We start from the raw sequence: 20,188 nt of genomic DNA, 5'->3' as shown, positions 1-20,188 counted from the left end.
CAGAAAATGAAATCTTTCAGTTGTGAATGGACGATGGCTACAATGCTATCAGAAAATGGGATTGTTTTACAGTGCCTACTTCCGACATCATTTGTATGACAGATGACAGGACAGAGACCAGGAATTCAAATTGTGTATCAGATATCTGATTCATTTTATACCACTTGAGATTTTTATCACATGAACACTGCCAAAATAAAAAATAGGTCAAACATATATATTTTAAAAAATAAAATAAAAAAAACCTTGTCAGAGACCAGACCAGTTAAATGTTGGGTCAGTATCACAAATCATCCTCAGAATTATCTACAGCTACACTACTGGTCTGTCTGGCTGGCACTCCTTACTGGTAGATTCTGTTTATCACCGAGTTTCACTAGCGTCTCAGATGCTAAAGCCAAAATAAAAAAAAGAGAAAAGAACATATAAAAAGCAGAGGGTAGGAAGATGTCTTCTTCAATTTTGTACATTCAGACAAAATAAGTTGCCTTTGGCCTGCTTAGGGGCAGAAGGTGAGGGAAACGCACGCAGGCAATGCAATTATTCTGCACTGGCACAACAACTGAGAGCAAAAAGAGCATCAAAGCCTTTCCTTTCTGCCACGATCCTCCCTCTGAGGGAACACAGAGCCTGCGCGAACACAACGGTACGGTCTTTCTCTCCGGCTTCACAACACAATGTCTGTGTGAAATTATTTACGGCCTGCTTTTCTCCGCCCCTTTCTTAAAGCCCTTGCTAATTGTAACCCATACAGGGAGGAGTGCGCCATTGTTAACCCGCACAGATCAGGTTAAATAAAACGGGAACGAGCGCAATTATGAAGCGCGAACGGAAGGGAAGACGTATTCCAGTGGTTGTCATATTCAAGAGCAGTTACAGTGTCTGTTTATAAAGGAAGAATGTGTGTTCTTACAGTCAAAAAGCTTGTAATGTAAATTAATGTTTCATTGTTTCCAGAGGAAAGAAATGGGCTGTACATGGAACATAATTACTCAACTGAATGGTATATCTAGTCTAATGAATGTTCATGAACAGAACCAGTTTTGTCCAACTTGGTGCTGATTTGATTTGCACTCTCGGAAAATGAATGTGTGTATTTGAAAGTGTGATTGATCATAACTCCATCACCACCATGGCATTTAACAATACACTTCCTCTCTGGTTCCTCGCTAGCAGAACTCACAACTAACCGGTGTATGAGTTTTTTTACTTATTGTGGTTTTTCCTGAAACCATACATCTAGTCTCAAACTCTGCCAAAAACCTTCATAAAAATATAATTAAAACACCCACTGGCTGATTTTAAATTAATGGCTATATTGACACAGCCACTTATACACATATGCACCTATATGACTTGGAAATGTTTAGCATTTCCCTTACAGTAGTTGCTCTTTCTTTTCTATACTGTTTAAAAACTACTGACAAATGCCCTGCATGTTTGTAAAACTAGTTCTAAGATTATAAAATCTGCCAGGATGCCAATACCAATGTCGACTGGAGGCTGCAAAATGTGCTGGGCATATCAAACATTCATTTATCTAGTAAGACGATTAAAGATGAATTTCTGTGAGTATGAATTAATGTTTTTCATTATACATGAAATATCAGTTAAACAAAATTGAAGGAAATGTAACTTTCGTTCAGAAATTAGTGCATGCTCATCAATAATTACTATACTAGGTCCATAATTTTGGGTGACTGGGTTTTCTGGTGTGTATTTCAATCATTTTGGCACAGTGCAGATATGGTACAGCCTTTCCATAAAGCTACCTGTTGAAAAACCATGTGCCTGTAACTGTACTAATTAATGTTTAGTAATTAAATATAGTAATAGTAATTAAACATATTTGCAGATCAGATCCTCATAGTTATTGAAAAATATGTCTGTTTTGTTCAGCAATGATCCACATAAACAAATTATTATTAATGAACTGTTAGGCTATGTTGTAGCTTTGTAGGTCTACAAGAGAAAAAAAAGCTACTTTTTTTTTTTTTTTTTTTTTTTACAACTTAAGAGACAAGATTCAATGAACCAGAAATGTTAATCTACAATGTAACAAAATACAATCAAATTTAGAAAATCTATTGTTATACAAGAACTATAATGTAATAGCAAAATAGCCCCCCCCCCCCCCCCCCCCACAATATAAAGGGAACATGTACATGCAAAGGTTGTTCAAAGGAATTTATGGTGTCAAAAATAACAGTGTAAAAATGTCTGTCTAAAAAGCTTTGGTATTAGGCTAATCCGGTTTTCTGTTATAGATTAATGTAATATTGATAAAACAGATAAATACTGAAAAAGTCGTGGCAAAAATAAAACGCTGCTTGTTTTCCCAACAGCATATTAGAAGAAAGTGCTCGGCGACTGCTTTCTCATAATTGCTATCTATTTCCGCTGAAAAAGTATCAGCCAATAATGAACAATATTGGACATAAAATAAGGGCGAGCGCCGCGTCAATCCCATGATCAAAATATAATACGGATGGGTTAACAGTTGGCCAAAATAACCACATTTACGCACGCACATAATGTGTATTTACGCAGCGCCTGTTGTAGAATGGTCCTCACGAATGCGAAGATCGCGTTCATTTATTTTCTTGTAGCCAGCAGCGTAAGTTTAACATTAGCTGTTGTTCTAATGTTAGTACATCTAGTACAACAGACGCTGCGCAGGTGCTCTAATATTTATTTTATCTGGATGCGTCAATCCAGTAATCGGTGAGTACTATCAGTACATCCATATGGTACCCCGAGTCTGCATATAGCACCTGCTCTCAATTTATAGATGTTGATGAGCTAAAATTAGGATGTGCGCTTCTGTCAACCTCTTCCGTTTCCAGTTTCAGGGCGATTCGTGAACGCGACCTGGCTACGCAGAACTTGAATCGTTATTGTTGTCCGTGCAAATAAATTCATTTTGCAGTCACTTTCTCACATTCATCGCACTTGGCCGCAGGTCTGAAACCAGCAGCAATCTTATCCGCACTGTTTTCAATCACATAACGATAATCAGTTAGGAGGATGCCCGTAGTACTTCCTCAATGTGTGATTGGGTGAAATTGTCATATTTCATAGTGAAAGAATTTAAATATATGGAGATGTATACTTTAACTACAGCACTTTCATGAAAAATAGAAGGTTAACGAAATCATATTGCGTTAAAACGGATATAAATAATCATTTTTAAACAGGCAAATATTTGAACACACTAAACAGTGAGGTCTTAAACTTCCTTGTTCACCACGTTGAGTTTGTTTTTTTTCCTCGTTTCGGCATGCTTTGCAGGCTTGCCGGGTGAACTGTGTGCAGTAAAATCACAGCGGACGAGTTTAACCTTCTAATTTTGTATTAGATATATGTAAACATTATAGACGGAAAAAATGAAAGTAGTCGCGTTGATAAGGTAACCCATCTCATGCTCACATGAAGCGTTAGCTAGCTGCGGTAGCTTAGTTAGCATCAAGCAAATGCATAGGCAACTACAGATGAAATTGTGATTTTGAAGACAAGCATTGTCAGCTGGATCGCTAAATATTGTGCTTCTCATTGTTTTTTATTTTTTTAAATTATTGTTCTCTTGCCAATAAATAAATGTACATGGTACATCAGATATGGAGATTTGCTATTCTCGTCATTTTTTCATTTACTGCTTAGTTGCCTAACAAACCAATTTTCGTAGATCTGAGGCAAATGGATCGCGTGCAGGAGGTTATATTGCTCTACGTTGGCTAAGATGAGCGAATGAGCCTTTCGTCTACATTCTGTCTACATTACTATCCCCATTACGTACTAAGCTAGTTAACGGTTGCAATAACGTTGGGGCTAGGTGCAGTTAGTCCTGCACATTAAATTCTTTTTATGTTGTATCATTGCTCTGTAGTGGGGTAATTCTTGTTCTTGTCCCAGTCATTTCCCCATCCACCTCAGTGCTCACATCCCGCATAAACCAAACGATGTGAAAAAGACTAGTTGTATAACTGGGTTGTATAACCCATTTTTAGTTTCTGTGAACCTAAATTAACGTGTTGAAGAATTCTTCATTGCCATCACACTCAGCCATTTAAGTGTCATAAAGCTGAATAATAGCCATTTGCACAATCTTTTTGCTGAAATGATTTGTGCTAAATTATTTTAAGAGGTGAAAGTTAGGTTGGGTTAAAAGCAAAATTGTTTTTTGCGAGTCAAACTTGCAAAGAACATCCAGAGAATTTATGGTGTGGGTCAGCACACTGGCTTATCCAAAATTAATGATACCAAATGTAATTTCGTACAGTGCTCTGAGTGGAACTTTTACATTCCGTTTCAGTGGTGGCAAAGACAGCTGTTACAACATGATGCAGTGTGTTGCTGCTGGGCATAGGATCGTGGCTCTTGCCAACCTACGGCCCAAAGGGAATACAGGTGAGTCTCACACCTGTTCATCTGTACCTGTGAAGAATTTTTAATATTAGCAACCATATTATCATAATCATCTTTACAGCAGAACAAGTCATGTTAGATATCAAATGCCATGTTACGACAAGGTGAAATACGTGAGTTGAAGTTTTTTTTTCTTCCTTTTTTCATAGATGAATTAGACAGTTACATGTTCCAGACTGTGGGCCATCAAGCCATTGATCTGTATGCTGAAGCTATGGATCTCCCCCTGTACCGACGCACTATCGAGGGGTCTAGCCTTGACACTGGGAGGGAGTACAACCAGAGAGACGGCGATGAAGTGGAAGACCTCTACCACCTTCTCAAGCTGGTGAAGGTAAAGCGGGGTTTGGCAGACAGGTGATGGAGGGAGGGGCCTGAGTTAAGATATGCTATACAAGCCTAATTATATCAGTAAAGATGAACTGTACTATATTCTATTTGATATTTCATATCCTGATGCCTTAGTACCTTGAAATGTGATTGTAAAGTTATTGTCAAGAAATAATTTATGTAAGGAAAGTATATGCATACACTTTCATTTTTTGTAGCCCGCCCATTATTATTATCGTTATTATAGTTTTTGATTTAGTCGGTAAATGGTAACAATCCAGGTTATTTTAATTGGTATTTTGATGCATAATGTGAGGCAAGTTTATTTAGCTGGTGTCTTTAGCTTCTGTTGTTAATACACAAACCTTTTCATGGGTTTTGAGGTTTCACATAACATTACTGAGGCGCCTTATAGCAAATGAGTAATTATAGAAAATATGGTTTACCTATGAAATACTGTGTGCTTAATCATACACTGATACCAATACTATTTTGTGCAAGTCACTATAATCATTATTTGTTCCTATGTAAAAATGTATTTGAATTTATCTACACAGATATTTAGTTACCAGGACTCAATTAATGACCTCAGAAATTATGTATACATTTTAGTGGATATTCAGTGGTTTACTGAGTAGTTAAATGCTTAGCAGTATTTTACTCATTTTTATTTATTTTATTAACTTTTTAATGTTCTTTTCATTTGTCTGAACCCGGAAATATAGAACAATCGAAATTACATAGATAAAAGTGCAATTTTATCAGGAAGTCAGATGTATTATAACATTCTGATAGATATTAGCTCAAGGCCATTGGTTGGTGTGACAGTTCTGCACCACAGTCTTGGTGCAGGGATGTGTGTGAGGTCCTAGAAGATGGATCCATGACACGTGTCAGAAAGCTTAAGATGGGTTACTGGCAGTCTTCATTTTATTGATGCGTATAACTGAAGCAGTTCATCAGCTCCTGTGACAAAACCTTGAATTATTGTGTCTTTTTCCTAATACCAAGAAATATCATTTCTAATTCAAAGAAGATTGAAATATCCGTTCAGAAAGATCACACTGTAGTATAATCTGAGTTCTCCTGCTTGTTTTTGGCATAAATCCAAAGTTGTTTAAGATCTGAGAATGTCTGAGTGCATGACAGCATAGTAGAGGAGTGTCATATCTTTTATATATGTGAGTGTGCTCCATGGTGTCCTGATATTATTTGGATGCAGAAAGTGCTGTATTCTTTTTTAGCCTTTGTTCAAGATCAAGAAAAAAAAATAATCTAAAATGTATATTTTATCAAATGTTGCCAGCATGGTGAAAAAAATATCAATTTGTCCCAAATAATTGATAAGCTTGGTACTGTCTGGGGCCGACCTGACAGGCTTTTGTCAGGGTTTCAGGTGTGTTTAACACTCTTGGCGCCGCTCTCTCGATCGCCTGCAGCCAGGAAAAAGCTACCTGGACACTGACTTCAAGAAAGCGATCTTCACCTGTCAGAGGCAAAGGCTGCCCCCACGTCCATTTAATGAAATAGAGCGCGCGTTTCCTCACACACACAAGCAACATCAAATTTTTAAGGAGTTGTTTCTTTCTGGGGCGAGAGAGCCTGACATGCTGTAAACAGGAAGCGAACAGCCCGCGGTCTCCCCGTAGGCCCGCGTGGAAACCTGTTCACTGAGCGCTGGGCCTTTCTTCAGCGGATGTCCAGAGTCAGACAGACAGGCGGGCGGGCTGGCGGGCTGGCGGGCGAGCGGGCTGGCGGGAAGGCCTCCTGAACCTGCCCGAGGGCTTCTCACCGCCTCCATCTCCCGCCTCTGCGTTCCCCCGGCCGCCTCGTGTCCAGTGATTGCCAGCTTTTCCTAATTTCTCATTTCCAGGGCAGCGCCAGTGTGACCCCCCTCGTGCTAAAGAGCACGCAGTCGGACCGGTGGGGTGGGGGTGCGGGTGGAGGTGGGGGTGGGGGTGGGGGTGCGGGTGGAGGTGGGGGTTTGGGGTTTGGGGGGGGGGGTTGGGGCTGGGGGGGGCCTTCAGGGTCCGGCAGTCCCACACATTGTTTACAGTGTTCAGGCTGAACTGTGCACTCGCGCTGCTGCTCGATAAACACACATTTCCTCTCTTTATCTGTGAGATGGCGAAATGAGAAGTATGACTTTCCAGTTTTACTTCTTTCCGCTCAGAGCCTTACCTCTCGGGGAACAAAAAAAACAGTTTACTCCACTGGAATAATACAGTAATGAAAACTGTGAATATCCTAGGTTGTATACGGTTTCCTTTGCATTGTTTGAAAAGGAATTTCTGCAGTGTTTGATTTTTTTTTACAAGGATTGATACAAATTTTTATTGGTTTTGTGTACCACATCCACTGAAAAAACATTTAAGTGTATGTGTCAGGGGTTGGATTGACCCCCGTTACGCAGTTCTTTAAATAATCAATCTTTTTGGAGGCTCATGGTTTATTCACAAAGTTGACAGTTTAGTGTTCGATTTCCCTGGAAGAGGAAAAACATCAAGCTCCTTAGATAATTAGGTGTTAAATCACCTTCACGGGAAAAGAACGGCTTTTGCATGAAAAATATAGTCTCTTTGGGAAGTGTGATATTTTGAAAGATTCATCCTAGCAGTTTGAATTAATTAGGTATTATTAAAATCTACTCGCCAAATGACACTTGAACATAGATGAAAGATTTTTTTTTTACAGTAGATGCGGCGCCATAACTGTGTGGATCTTTCCCTCTTTGTAATCCTTGAAGTTTTACAACTCTGGTTTGTGCCTGATTGTGAAACAATAGTGCCACCTATGGTCTTTTCGGAAAATTTAAACAGGCTTTTTTCGCCCTGGACCTCTGAGCACCTACCGAGGTGTTTTTAATCAGCTGAACCCTCGTATCAAACAGGACTTCTGTTTTCTGAGGTGAAAATGTGACCGAAAGATTTTTTTTTATTCGCTTTGTTTTGTTCTTTAACAATGGCTGGAAGCTTACGGGGACGCTGGAGCCGCGGCAGCAGTCCTCGTGCCCCTGTGAATGGCCGACGGTGACTCAGAGTCAGAGTTTCAGGCCTTTGATGATGTGTAATCTGAGAAAGACACAAGCCATACCACACCCGGCCAGCCTCCTGCCGGGCCTGATCTCTCAACCTGACTTTCAGTAGCAGAAATGACTGTTTTTGGTAGTGACTGGGGAGAAAGAGCTTTTGGCTTATGTAGTGGAAATTATTTGGGTTTGCACGTTTTGCTGCTTTGTTACTTTATCAATGTAGATTTCACATGAAATAATGGGACTTTTAAATGTTACATTTTACTCTGAGCGTTACGAGATGAACAGCTAAGTTAAAAAAAAGAAATGAGAAAGCATAGCTAACATAAATGTTATGGTTTATTCTGTAAAGCGTTTTCAATAAGTGCATTCAGCAAACTACCCTTGGGGCTTAAAGATAACAAATATATAATATATAATAAATATAACCCATGAATGAGTATATTTTCACACTATCATGCCAGATTTTTATTTATTTTAGCTTTGTCATGTAATATTTTAAAGGAGTTTGACTTTAAAACGTTATTTTGAATTTATCTTATCTAAATATGTGTGTTAATAGCGTAGTGAAAATTTTCTCTAGCCGTAACCTGTGTGAATTCACTGTACATCCTCCACACACTGATTGTTATTAAAACAGGCAGTGTCAGTTTCTACATGCCGAATCTCTCTTCTCCCTCCTGACACTGGAGAGATGAATATTAGGTGTGTCAAATCTTTCAAGTTATTCTTTTCTTTCTCTGTTTTGACCCACGTGAGTGGCTCTTTATGCCGGTGTCCTTGTGTGAAAGGAAAGGGAGAAAGATGGGCTGTGGGTGTGTGTGTGTGTGTTTGTGTGTGTGTCTGCGTGTGTGTGTGTGCGTGTGCGTGTGCATGTGTGTATATGTATGTACGTATGTGTATGCATGTATGTACGTGTGTGTGTTTGTGCGTATTCATGTATGTACGTGTGTGTGTCTGTGTGTGTGTGTGCGTGTGCATGTGTGTGTGGTGTGTGTGTGTGCACGTGTGCATGTGTGTGCGTGTGTGTATGTATGTACGTGTGTTTGTGCATATTCCTGTATGTACGTGTGTGTGTGTGTGTGTGTATGTATGTGCGTGTGTGTGTGTGTGTGTGTGTACCGACTCAGTTCTCTGGGGTCAGGTCAGAGGTCTTCAGTTACACGATAACAAGTTTGCATCTCCTTCCTCCGCCACCAGACTAAAACAGGAGCCTTTGTTCTTTCCCACAGTGCGTCTCTCCCTCCTCGTGGCCGCACAGTGGGGAGGAGTCATCGTCTCACAGCTGCCTCCATGTTGTTACGAGGACATGCCCTGGAATATCGAAAGATCAAGAAAGGCTATATTATGACCGCTAGATTGTGGGACCACTGCCTGAGTTCAAAATAAACACAGCATCCCCGTTTTCCGCCCCGCGATACAGACCCACAAACACAGACTCGTCAGGCTTGCTGCTCTCGGGTTGTTTTCGGCTGCCTCTGTCTGGAGTTGACTGGATTGTAGAGATCGGGAGGGAGCTTTCTGGTTATTGAGTAAAAATCTCGTTCCGTATCAAAGCTGGTGGAAAAGGGTTTGTTGTCGCATGGCTCTTTTTGATAAAGGATTATAAGCCTTTAGTTTGGCACGGCGCAGTAAAACATTTTGATATTTTGTCAGAGGCGTACGACCGTGAACACCCCCCAACTGACACAGTGAAACGTTAGCGTTTAAGATCGCGCTAAGCTACAGCCCTCAGCGTAAGTTTGGAAATATTGCAAAGTTTAAGCTCATCTGAGCTGAAATCATAATAAAGCAAAACATGTCCTCGGGGTATCCGAATTGATCTTTAATAACAAACGCTGAAGCCCGTTGGAATGACAGTGAATAGATGACGAATCCGTTTAGACTTTTGTAATGAAATCTGAATTTGCAGTAACGTGACATTTGAGTCACATTTGAATTGCATCCTTGTGGGAAATCTAAATGTTACGTTCAGATTCAGATTCAGATTTCCCTGCGTGTAAATTGTCTGACTTTTGAAGAACGTGATGAACTTTATCACTTAAAAAATTGAATTTATTTGACAGTGTGAATCTCAAAGTAATCATGCAATTCTTTTTTTTTTTCACTGAGATGTCTCTTGAAAATATAGAAGAGCTATAAATGAGCTCTTGGTAGATGTTAAAATATAGAAGAGCTATAAATGAGCTCTTGGTAGATGTTAAAATATAGAAGAGCTATAAATGGGCTCGTGGTACATTTTAAAATATAGAAGAGCTATAAATTGGCTCTTTGTAGATTTTAAAATATAGAACAGCTATAAATGGGCACTTTGTAGATTCTTCACCTTCACTCTTGGTGAAAAACAAAAGTTTCTTCGAAACAGAGTTTTGGTTTCCCAACTATAGCATCTACTCGGTTAGCGGCAGCAGCAGAGCAGGCCCCTGTCTCCATAGATTCAGGACCACGAGTCCAAACATTTTCAGTTTTCTTCTTTTTTTTTTTCCGGCCGTTCCTCTATTGTCGGCCACTTTTATCCGGAGCCTTCAGAAGGCGTTCCTGCCGCAGGTGTCCCGGAGATGGCACCCCGCCGCGCGGACGGGCCGAGGGGGTGCGTCCGCGAAACCCGAGACGCGTTTATCGATCATGTGTGGAGGTGTTAAAAGCTCTTTCACAGCCGCGTCGGAAAAAACCCAACCCTCTCTGATTACCGCCGCATTGCTCCGCACACGAAAGAAATGGATTTTTCTTTAAAAAAAACAAACAAAAAAAAACAGAGTTAATTCATAAGTTACATGCAGCAAGGTTGCACAGAGGATTCATGTGATTAGTAGGGGTGGAAAGAAATGCAGTATACTATGTTTTATTCTTTTGGAGGGAAGGGGGTGTATGTTTTTACACTTGCATCTACCTTTGTAATGTAGCCTACACTGTGCTAAAAATGAAAGTTCTCGCAAAAAATAATTTTGTAACCTTTTTTTTTCCCCTCCAGTTTCTAGTCATATTCACAGCAAGCCTAGACTAGAATTTTGCCTGCATTTGATTTTATTACTGAAAACATAATTTTTTTGGAATGTACGGTGTATTTACTAAATTTACAGCACGTCGCCATTTGACGTGGGTTGATTTGTTTTTGAGGCTGCCGGTCGTGTCTTTGCGTAGCACGCTGACCTTCTTGCGGTTGAAGGGGTTTCAGTGGCGCGGTGCTGTAGTGGAATGGCGGGTATGCTCTCCGGTTGTTTTGCACCAGGGGAAGGATAGCGTTCTCTTTCAGATAACGGCCTCTGTTGTTTTCCCTTGGCGTGGAGTGTCGGGACAGGATCTATTAGACACAGAAACATTTCCCTCGAATGCGAGCAGTCCTACAAACACGAGATAAAGAGCCTCGCCTCGCCTAAAGCCTTTGTAATTTGTTTGTATTTTTGTGCCTAATGTACTTTGCTCGGTCTTGTTTAGTGATGATGGAAACAGATAGCCTTATCTCGGCTTGCCAAGGGCATAAGCAGTGCTGGTTGAACATTGTTCTGATGGAGAGAGATTTTTAGAAAAACCAGCGACCAAGATGAATAGTCCACGCAGCTAGCAGTTATTTGCATCAAATCTCTCAAAGCCAGGTTCTGCTAATATTTTCTTTCGCATGCTGTTCTTAATAAAGCAGTGACTCCCTGTCTGTCTCTGCTGACAGTTGAGAATTTGTGGTGGCCTGGCATCTCGCCGTCTGATTTTTTTATTTAATTTTATTTTTCCCCGGTACATTTCTTATTTAATTTTTACCGCTGCATTTATACAGGATCGGTAACTTGAGCGGATATCTCAAGCGGATATCTCGTGTCTGATTTGAAGTCCCAGGAAAATCAGATCGGCGAAGGCGTTGCGTTATAAAAAATGGAATTGCGGACAGGGTGGCTGTCCAAGGACAGAGCCCGGCCTGCGTGGAGCTCGCAAATCACGGTGACAGAGATGTATTCCGTGATGGTGCCACAGAGGTGAGCACATGAGCAGTAATATGGAAAGGAGCAGAAGCCGGTCTCAGCGTCTAATGGATAAAGCAGGCCTGAGAACCGGGCTCTGCCACAAGTAAAAAAGGGAGCCGGCTAATAATATCAGGCATTCGGAAAAGCCGGACGGTCCAATATCAACACCCGCCGCACAAAGACGAAAACAGTGCGAGCCCCCGCTGCCAAGCAGACGGCCTCCGAGCCGGGCTCCTCTTGCGAAGAAGAAGTCATTCACTTTGAAAAAACGTTTTTTTATAGAGGCTGTCGTCAGCCAGGTCCCGAGTTGCGTCTGTGTTTTTCCCCTTTGAGTCTGAACGCAGGGGCGAGGAACAGCTCTCAGCCGCCTCCCGCCGTCACGTCCAAATTAAGCTGACTTTTATATTCCGCCTGGAAAGCTTCCCTGAGAGAAATATTTGCGGCTGACCCGTGCCTCCTGCAGTCAGAGCCATAACCGGCATTAGAAAAACAGCGCGAGGGTCTGGAGAGTGTGTAAAACCTGTATTAAGGCCATTTTTTCTTTCTCCTTCTTCCCCCCCCCCGACCCCCCCCCCCCCCCCCTGTGACGATGTCGGAGGCCAGCGGTGGCGAATGGCGGAGATTCGGAGCGCTCGCTCGGTTCCTGTCTGGTTTTCCGCTGGAAGCTCGGCGGGATTGCGTTTCGCGTGTTCCAGAGCGGTTGGAAATGTCGTAATCAGCCGCGAGGGGTGCGTGACACCGGCTGCGGTGGCGCGCGGTCGCTACACAAGGCCTGGCGGCCTCTCTGCTGTACCGGCAGCCCTTGGCTGGCAGGCCCTTAGAGGCTCACCTTCTCCGACAAAGGGAAATTTGACCAGAGGAAAATAGAGGCCGTGTTTTCCCGTGCTCGCCAAATAAACAGCTTACGGTGATGTCATGAATTTGGTGGTTTACCTTGTCTGTCTATGCTAGCTGCCATTTTGGATGGCTTACATCATATTCTGTGGTAGAGACGGGCCTGCAGTGCCTGCTGCTGAATAGACGTATAAACAAACGACTGTTAGAAACGGTCTTTTCTTCCATTTTGTAACCTCTTTCAGAAATGTTTACTTGTTTCTTTATCAAAAAGAGCTGGTACTTCACCTCAGCTCTCTAGGGTTCAAAATGGTGTTTTTCTTGTCGATAGATGCCTATTGAAAATTTATTATTATTATTTTTTAAAACAGCATGTGCATTTTACACTGAACACGGTGCATTGTGCTTGGTTCAGTTCCAGCCATTTACCATTCTGCAGTCTATAACCCACTGTTTATGTAGCGATATACGTTTAAGAGGAAACGCTGTGAAACGTTAATCCCTCAATTTTTTAACCTGATGAATTTCCGCACGTTTCCAGCTGCGTCGCCTGGCATATTTATGCGCGCCTCTATCCGCGAGAAGCGGCTCTGTCAGTGGAATGAATCACGGAGGTGGTGGTGTGTACACTGCGGCCCGTCCTCTCGCCCACACTCTCGCCGGCTCGCACAAACAGCTCTTTCTTTCCACCGGCGCGGCCAAGGTAAGTGCGGAAAGGTTCCTTCCTGATCTCGCGCGCCGGGGCCTTTTGTCGAATGGCGGCGAGGCCGGGGGTTTTTTTTGTCGGTTGACGGGTGTCTGCGGGTCGGTTGGCTTCGTCACTTCCCCACTTGGCGAACGCCGCGTTGGCTGACAGCCGCAGAAAGGCCTTGAGTGCTCTGCGGTTCCCGAAGACTCTGACTCACTCTGACTCACTCACCTGGCTTCGCCGCGCGCCCGCGAAAGGCCCGGGACAGCAGGTGGCCGCGCTCGGCCGGGGTCCTTTCCGCCGCTCTCCGCCGCCGAGGAGTGATGCGCGGTGAGTCACAAAAGGAAAGGGCCCGTCTGTCAGCGGCCGCGCGAGCAAGAATGTCGCCGAAGGACCGAAGGAGCTGGAAGTCCTGAAACCAACACAAAACAGCACCGGAAAATAGCCGTGTTTTCTTAGCGTACATCTATGAACCATTTACTGTGTCACATCTCACACTGTCTGGGCCTTCTGTGTGTGTGTGTGTGTGTGTGAGCCGTGTTTTCTTAGCGTACATCTATGAACCATTTACTGTGTCACATCTCACACTGTCTGGGCCTTCTGTGTGTGTGTGTGTGTATGTGAGCTGTGTTTTCTTAGCGTACATCTATGAACCATTTACTGTATCACATCTCACACTGTCTGGACCTTCTGTGTGTGTGTGAGCTGTGTTTTCTTAGCATACATCTGAACCACTTACTGTGTCACATCATACACTGTCTGGGCCTTCTGTGTGTGTGTGAGCTGTGTTTTCTTAGCGTACATCTGAACCACTTACTGTGTCACATCTTACACTGTCTGGGCCTTCTGTGTGTGTGTGTGTGTGTGTGTATTTTTGTATTTATTGGCATGACATTCTTTGATTAAAGCGCTGCATAGCGAGGGGTCACCCCAGTACTCAAACCCGTAGCCCTCAGGTCCAGATTACAGTGCTTTAGCTACCACCCCGCGTCTTATTGTAATACAGTGTGCTTACCGGAGGAGCAGCGAGTCGCTGGGGAGAAGGGTGTCTTCTGGGGGGAGAGACTAGTAATGAGGACGATAAAACAAATAAAAGAGGCTCCGTTATATTCATGCCACGTGGCCCCCGCTGTCACTTCGGTGACGGCCGCTCTTCCCTGACACAGCCAATGCGCCCCAGAGTGTTTTGAAATTTTATTAAGCACAAATTGCACGACCCGGCGTACATCGACACGACGGGGGCCCCCCGTCTCTTCCCCCCCCCCACCCCCCCACCCCCCCACCCCCCGCGCCGCGGAGCGCCCGGCGAACAATCCCATTACGCGGCGGAGAGCCGATGTAATGGAGGGGCCATTAAAATCATGTCGCGTCGAGGCGGGTTGTTGACGGATACGGAGTCTGAGAGGACCGCGGCCATGACAACGACGCGCCGTGTCACGCGGCCCGCGTGCCCTTGAGCAAACTGTCACTCAAGGCACTTTAATTAATTTGGCGGAGCGGCCGTCCCACATCGTAATGCTGCCGCGCAGGGGCGCGAAACAGCGGGGCCGTGTGTAAACATTTTTGGGAGTATAAAGGAAACGGTATTTTGTGTAAATGTTGGCGTACGCACGTCATGTAAATGTGTCATTTTATTGGTGAGTTAAAAGATTTATTTTGTTTTTATTTTTGTTTTTTTTTACTTTGTGCATGTGTCCAAAGCGTTATGTTATAAAAAGTGATGTGGACGTATTGATGTTTCTTTAATAAGGAGACGTTTAGGTTTAAAAGGGCAATAGACTGAGAATCAGAAAGGCAGACGCCGTGATTGCACACTTAGCTATTGTGGGGAGGTGCCTTCGGGGGTTTGACTGTGACTCAAGTTCTGGAGTTTCATTGCCTCGTCTCTCCCTGGACTCGTAAATGAACGTGTGAAATATGATTTGGAATATTGGGTGGGTTATTAGTTGCACTGTTTCCATCAACAGGCATTTTCCGTGAAACGCGTAACTGAAATCTTGAACCAAGAAAAATGTTTCAGATAAGGGCATTTGTCTAGTAATAATAGACAAAAGCGATAAGGCGTCTATCACTATATTAAATATCTCATTCCCTACTCGTGAGCAGTCATAAATAAATCCCTGAGAACTACTTATAGATGTTCTTACCAAGAAGTATGAATTAATAATTATAGAGTGTATCCCATAAACGGTCCTAAAATAGAACCTAATTGTTCTTTTCTCTCTTTTGTGTGACTGGTTTTTGAGCTTTTAATTGTCTGAGCCCTGACATTTTTATAATTCAGCGGAGTACATCTATTTTCATGTGAGAGACGTTTGGGGATTTCCTTTAATGAATTCAACAATTAGTAATAGGAGTTAATGACTGCACGGGGCTAAGTACTCGCATTGATATGGCTGCGGGTCTATCCTAAGAGCAGTATATTTTCATTAATGCTTTTCCTGTCTTAGAAAAATGTGGCAAATTCTGAAAGACAGAGCGCTTTTGCTCTTGACTGGCTCCTAGTGATTCTAAATGTCTGAGGCCTGGGCACACTTTTTAGACTTTTTACATAGGTAGGCCTATGTTGGGATTCCCTCAGAATTGATTACAGTGGTTAAGGTCAAAAGCTGGCCAAATGAAGTCCTTTCAGGGAGAAACTACATAATATATCTGCTTGTCTTAAAAAGTTTATGTATGATATTTAATAGGTATAACACTACTATGAGTGAGCATTTCTGAAGCAGTATGTAAGTTACTCTTAGTGGTGATGTGTTTGGTGTAACTGCATCTTATAGTATCTGGGCTAGCTCTGTGGGACAATGTGGACGAATCTCACAGCAGTGTTATTTTTCTTGCAGTATTATTCCCTTGGACAAACCAGGCAGTTATTGCATACACCCAGGAGATTTCATCCCGGTTGTGTGTCCTTTCATAGGTTATTTGGGCTATCCTGGATTTGACTGAGCCTCTGCTCAGCTGCGTTTTTTGTCACACTCGCACTGCCTCTGTGGACCTTGGCCCGGCCCGAGGGTTGTGTCTCTGCCCACTTTCTTAAATGATACGGGTTGTAGCCAAAAATAAGTGAACTGGAAGTACACTGGTTTACTGTGGCACCGTGCTTTCCAAATCAGGAGGATGTCATTTAGTCTTGTTGCTAATAAATGAACTGCACGGCTAAGAAAGCTCTCTTTGTTTTGTGTTTGAGAAGCATGTTAAAATGGGGGGGGTTAAGGTATGCATAGTGCATTCGGGGACACGGCCAATTACGTTCCTTGGGTGCCCCGTCGCTAGCCGACTGACGGTCCAGCTTGATTCAGATTTCAGACCTGTCCTGGAGTAGTCAGCTCTTCACCAAAACCGTGTTCCTTTTCTGGCTGCTCCACCAGTGATAGACACAGGTGTGCATGTGTCTGCATATGCATTTTAGTTTGCATGTACGTGTGTGTATGTGTGAGTATAAATATATATAACATAGGTGTATGTTCTGATTTAAGTGAATCGTTTATGCAGTTGCTGTTGCAGGGTCTGTAAACAGAAATAAGCTAGAAATAAGCTAGAAAGCAATATTGAGTAGGAGTGGAGTGTCTTTCTCTGTGTTTGGGTAAATGCTGCTCATTAAAGTATTTATGTAGCGAGATTAAGTCCTCACATTAAACCCTTGATTTTCTCAAATTAGTTGATTTAAAAACACTTCCGAAAAATGCATTATTCTCGAACTTCATTCAAATTCTAATTACTTGCGACTTCTCTGGTGCCAGCCTAACTGGAAATAAACTCAAATTTGAGAATGGCAATCAGCAAAGACAAAAGAGCTCTCAGAAGTGTATGCAAAATTATGCAGATGAGCTGCGAAATAATCATTCCTCCCCTTCGGTTTACACGTTTCATTAGTATTCGAGCTACCACAGGATGACTGTAAATAAAATGCTGTCGCAACAAAAAAAAAAAAGCTGAAATTTGCAAGCACTACTTCAGGTGGCTGTATTAGCAAGAGTGGTGCAAGGGGTTGTTGACCTCAAGCATTTCTGGAATGGATCCTGGGTCAGGCCTTTGACAAAGACACAAACCGCCATTTTGAATTGACCTGAATGGAAACAGTACCATTTAATTTAACCTGAATGTGGCAAATGAGAATACAGAATTAGTGATCAGAGGTTATGCAGTGGATTAAAATGTGTTGTGATCAGTTGTCTATTAGACAATCTCACAGTCAACAAGTCATTCAATAGCTAAGTGAACATTTAACTGCTTTTCTTATGCAATGCGAGTGGACTGAATTAACTCATTTATATGCAAGTAATTGAAGTAAGGGTGCTTTAATGTTGTCTTTCAACAGCCATGATTAGTTAATTTGCTAAATCAGGTGTTGTAACCTGCACCCACACCGGCCCTTTTTAAATAAGATTGGACACCCCCTGATGTAGATGATCCCTTCAGCTGGTTGCCAATGGAGGGAGAAATGGAGAAAGGAGAATATGTTTCTCAGTGACTATATGATCAGATGATATTGTAATGTCATGCCTTTCAATGGAATCATTCTTAACCTTAATGCATCAGTGTGTTGAGAAATATATATTTCAACAGACCATCCACAGGCACTAAAGGAAATCTTCTGAAATGTTTCATAATTCTGAGAACGATTCATTCTTTACCTTTAATTTTGTATATGAGTTTATTAAAAGAGCTTTGTGTGGATTTAGATTACTTTTAGCATAGCTTAGCATTTGCCCTGAAGTCCTTGCTGAGAACACAGTAAAAACACCACACTGCCTGATATCAATCACAAACTTTTTATGGAATGCGTCCCCAAGTTCATCACAGTCTGGTAGGCAATGCTTGTAAAGGCATTAGCAAACTATAAATATCACAGACAAATATTTCCATCAGTATGAAATGAAAATGTCATAATAGCGTAATATGAATGAAATATAAGGAAAGCCCCTGGAATAGCCATTTCCCAGATTTATGAATTTACTGCCCCCCCCCCACCCCCCCTCACAATTATTCTTCCTGCCATTCCCACAGAGGATGAGAAAGCATTTGTGGAATTTGTGAAATCCAAGCCGCTCAATTGTCCAAAGTACATTAGCAAATAACGGCCTTCTCCTCTTACTGTAGTCTCTTGGTAGTAGTTAAATTGGGGACAATAACAAGGCGGCATCCAAAAATAACCTTTTCCGAAGCATTAAGTTAATACGTTTTTGTTTGCAAACGGTCTAGGAGTTGTAACGCGCGGGGGGAGAGCGGTGTGAGAAAGTTTCCCCTTCCCTCACAATGGTGGGAGTCGACGGCGACTACTATTATTACTTTTCTAATAATGATTTAACTCCTGAACTTCCGACCCAACAGAACCAACGTCATTGTTTTTGAAGGATGCCTCTTTTTAGAGACGCTTTCTCCCATGCCACTCTTACGTCTGCGTCACTCTTCTTAAAACGAAGAGGAAGAACGCAAATTTTTGTTATTTCATCTACCCACGTCTGTCCCTGCCAAGTTTAGAGTGAGGTGACCCCTGTCATTTTGAAGACCATACGATACGCTGGTCAGTTTTGTCGTCCTCCTGCAAATTTGCTTGCTCAGGAATTGATAGGCTTCAGGGAAATACTTCCGTTTTAGGAAAATCATCGCCAGAAAACACCGCCACTGCGTGGAACCACACCGCTGCGTTTAATAATCCCTTACTTTTCAAATACGCTCATTTGTCCACAGGCCAGCTAACCTCCTACTCCACTTTAATCAGCTCAAGACCACGCTGAAACCATTCTTTAATATTCATGAATTGGATTAGACACACAAGTTTCTTTACGCAGAGGTGGTTATTGTTGGAGACCGGTCTGCGGTGGCTGCGTTTGAAAGATGACACTTTGGAAGGCTTTAAAGTTCATCAGTCATTAGGGGAGCTGTTGAGAGACGCGTCAGGGAGAATAAGGAAGGCCAGCCGAACAGGAAGAGTAATACGAAACAAGCGGCAATGTCTCAACAAACGCGCATGTCATGTTCGTGGCTAGATGAGTTTTTAAAAGAATCTGGTGTGTATGCTTTTTTTATTTTTAACTATTGTCGGTCAGAAAAAGGCCCGTTTTTGCAAAATCACAGACAACAGTTCCGGCTCTAGGTGAAGCCAGCTGTCAGGTTGATGATTGAAGTCTTTGGCTTTTAACTTGCATCCAAAAAAATAAAACTAAAAACCAGAGGATTCTGATTTAACAGTGTCATTGCCTGCCTCTCACCCTCAGTACAATAGTAGCAATTACAGGCTTAGATATTATTGTAGGCTTAACAACTAAGCCATTCTGTACCTTCTTTACATCCTGTTTTAGCTACAGGTTAGTAACAGGAGTTTCTGGTGCTCGGTGGGTGCACGGTGTGTGTGCCTTGCAATAGATTGGCGGGCTGTCCAGGGTGTAATCCTGCCTCTCACGCAATGCATGGTGGGATAGGCTCCAGAACCCCTCGTGACCCTGCGATAAACGGGTATAGAGTCCAGGATTAGCGGGTATAGTTTATAATAATCTCTGTGGTGGTAGATGTCCTACACACTTCTGTAGGTATCAGGGTAGGTATGACTTCTGTAAGTTCACTTCTGGCATTGTCTGATTGCACTTGGTTTCAATGGTAGCCTTCTCACTGAACTTGCACAGGGACTTTAAGACAACATACTATGTGGACATTCTTTACAGTGGAATAACTGTGACATCATAACTTAGACGTTTGGTTTATTTATTCCTTGGCTTTGGTGCAAGGCTTACCAGGAAAGCAATCAGTGACATGGTTAGAGTGGTTTTACAGCAGTAATGCTTTTAAAATGTTTTATTGATACCTGCCTATGCTCTTGTATTTCATTTCATGTGTGCTGTTTCTTGACATACACTGTCTCTGCAAAGAGGATTTGTGTGAAGTCTGTTTTTGGATGTTTATGTTTTGTGAGTGTATGTGTTTGTGTAT

At 42.4% G+C, this 20,188-nt stretch overlaps 1 protein-coding gene across 1 annotated transcript in view; it reads left to right on the top strand.

Moving 5' to 3' along the window:
* Positions 1 to 3,266: 3,266 nt before the first annotated feature.
* dph6 (diphthamine biosynthesis 6) overlaps positions 3,267 to 20,188 on the top strand; it is a 67,659-nt gene continuing 50,737 nt past the window's right edge. The window contains exons 1-3 of the mRNA XM_035430362.1: positions 3,267 to 3,409; positions 4,313 to 4,407; positions 4,575 to 4,759. Of these exons, the coding sequence (XP_035286253.1) occupies positions 3,387 to 3,409; positions 4,313 to 4,407; positions 4,575 to 4,759 (303 nt within the window). The 5' untranslated portion in view covers positions 3,267 to 3,386. The remainder of the gene's footprint in view (positions 3,410 to 4,312; positions 4,408 to 4,574; positions 4,760 to 20,188) is intronic.

Source organism: Anguilla anguilla, chromosome 1 (genome assembly GCF_013347855.1).
Source record: "Anguilla anguilla isolate fAngAng1 chromosome 1, fAngAng1.pri, whole genome shotgun sequence".
NCBI classification, from domain to species: Eukaryota; Metazoa; Chordata; class Actinopteri; order Anguilliformes; family Anguillidae; genus Anguilla; species Anguilla anguilla.
The sequence above is the reverse complement of the archived record's forward strand: the minus strand, read 5'-3'. Positions and strand labels throughout refer to the sequence as shown.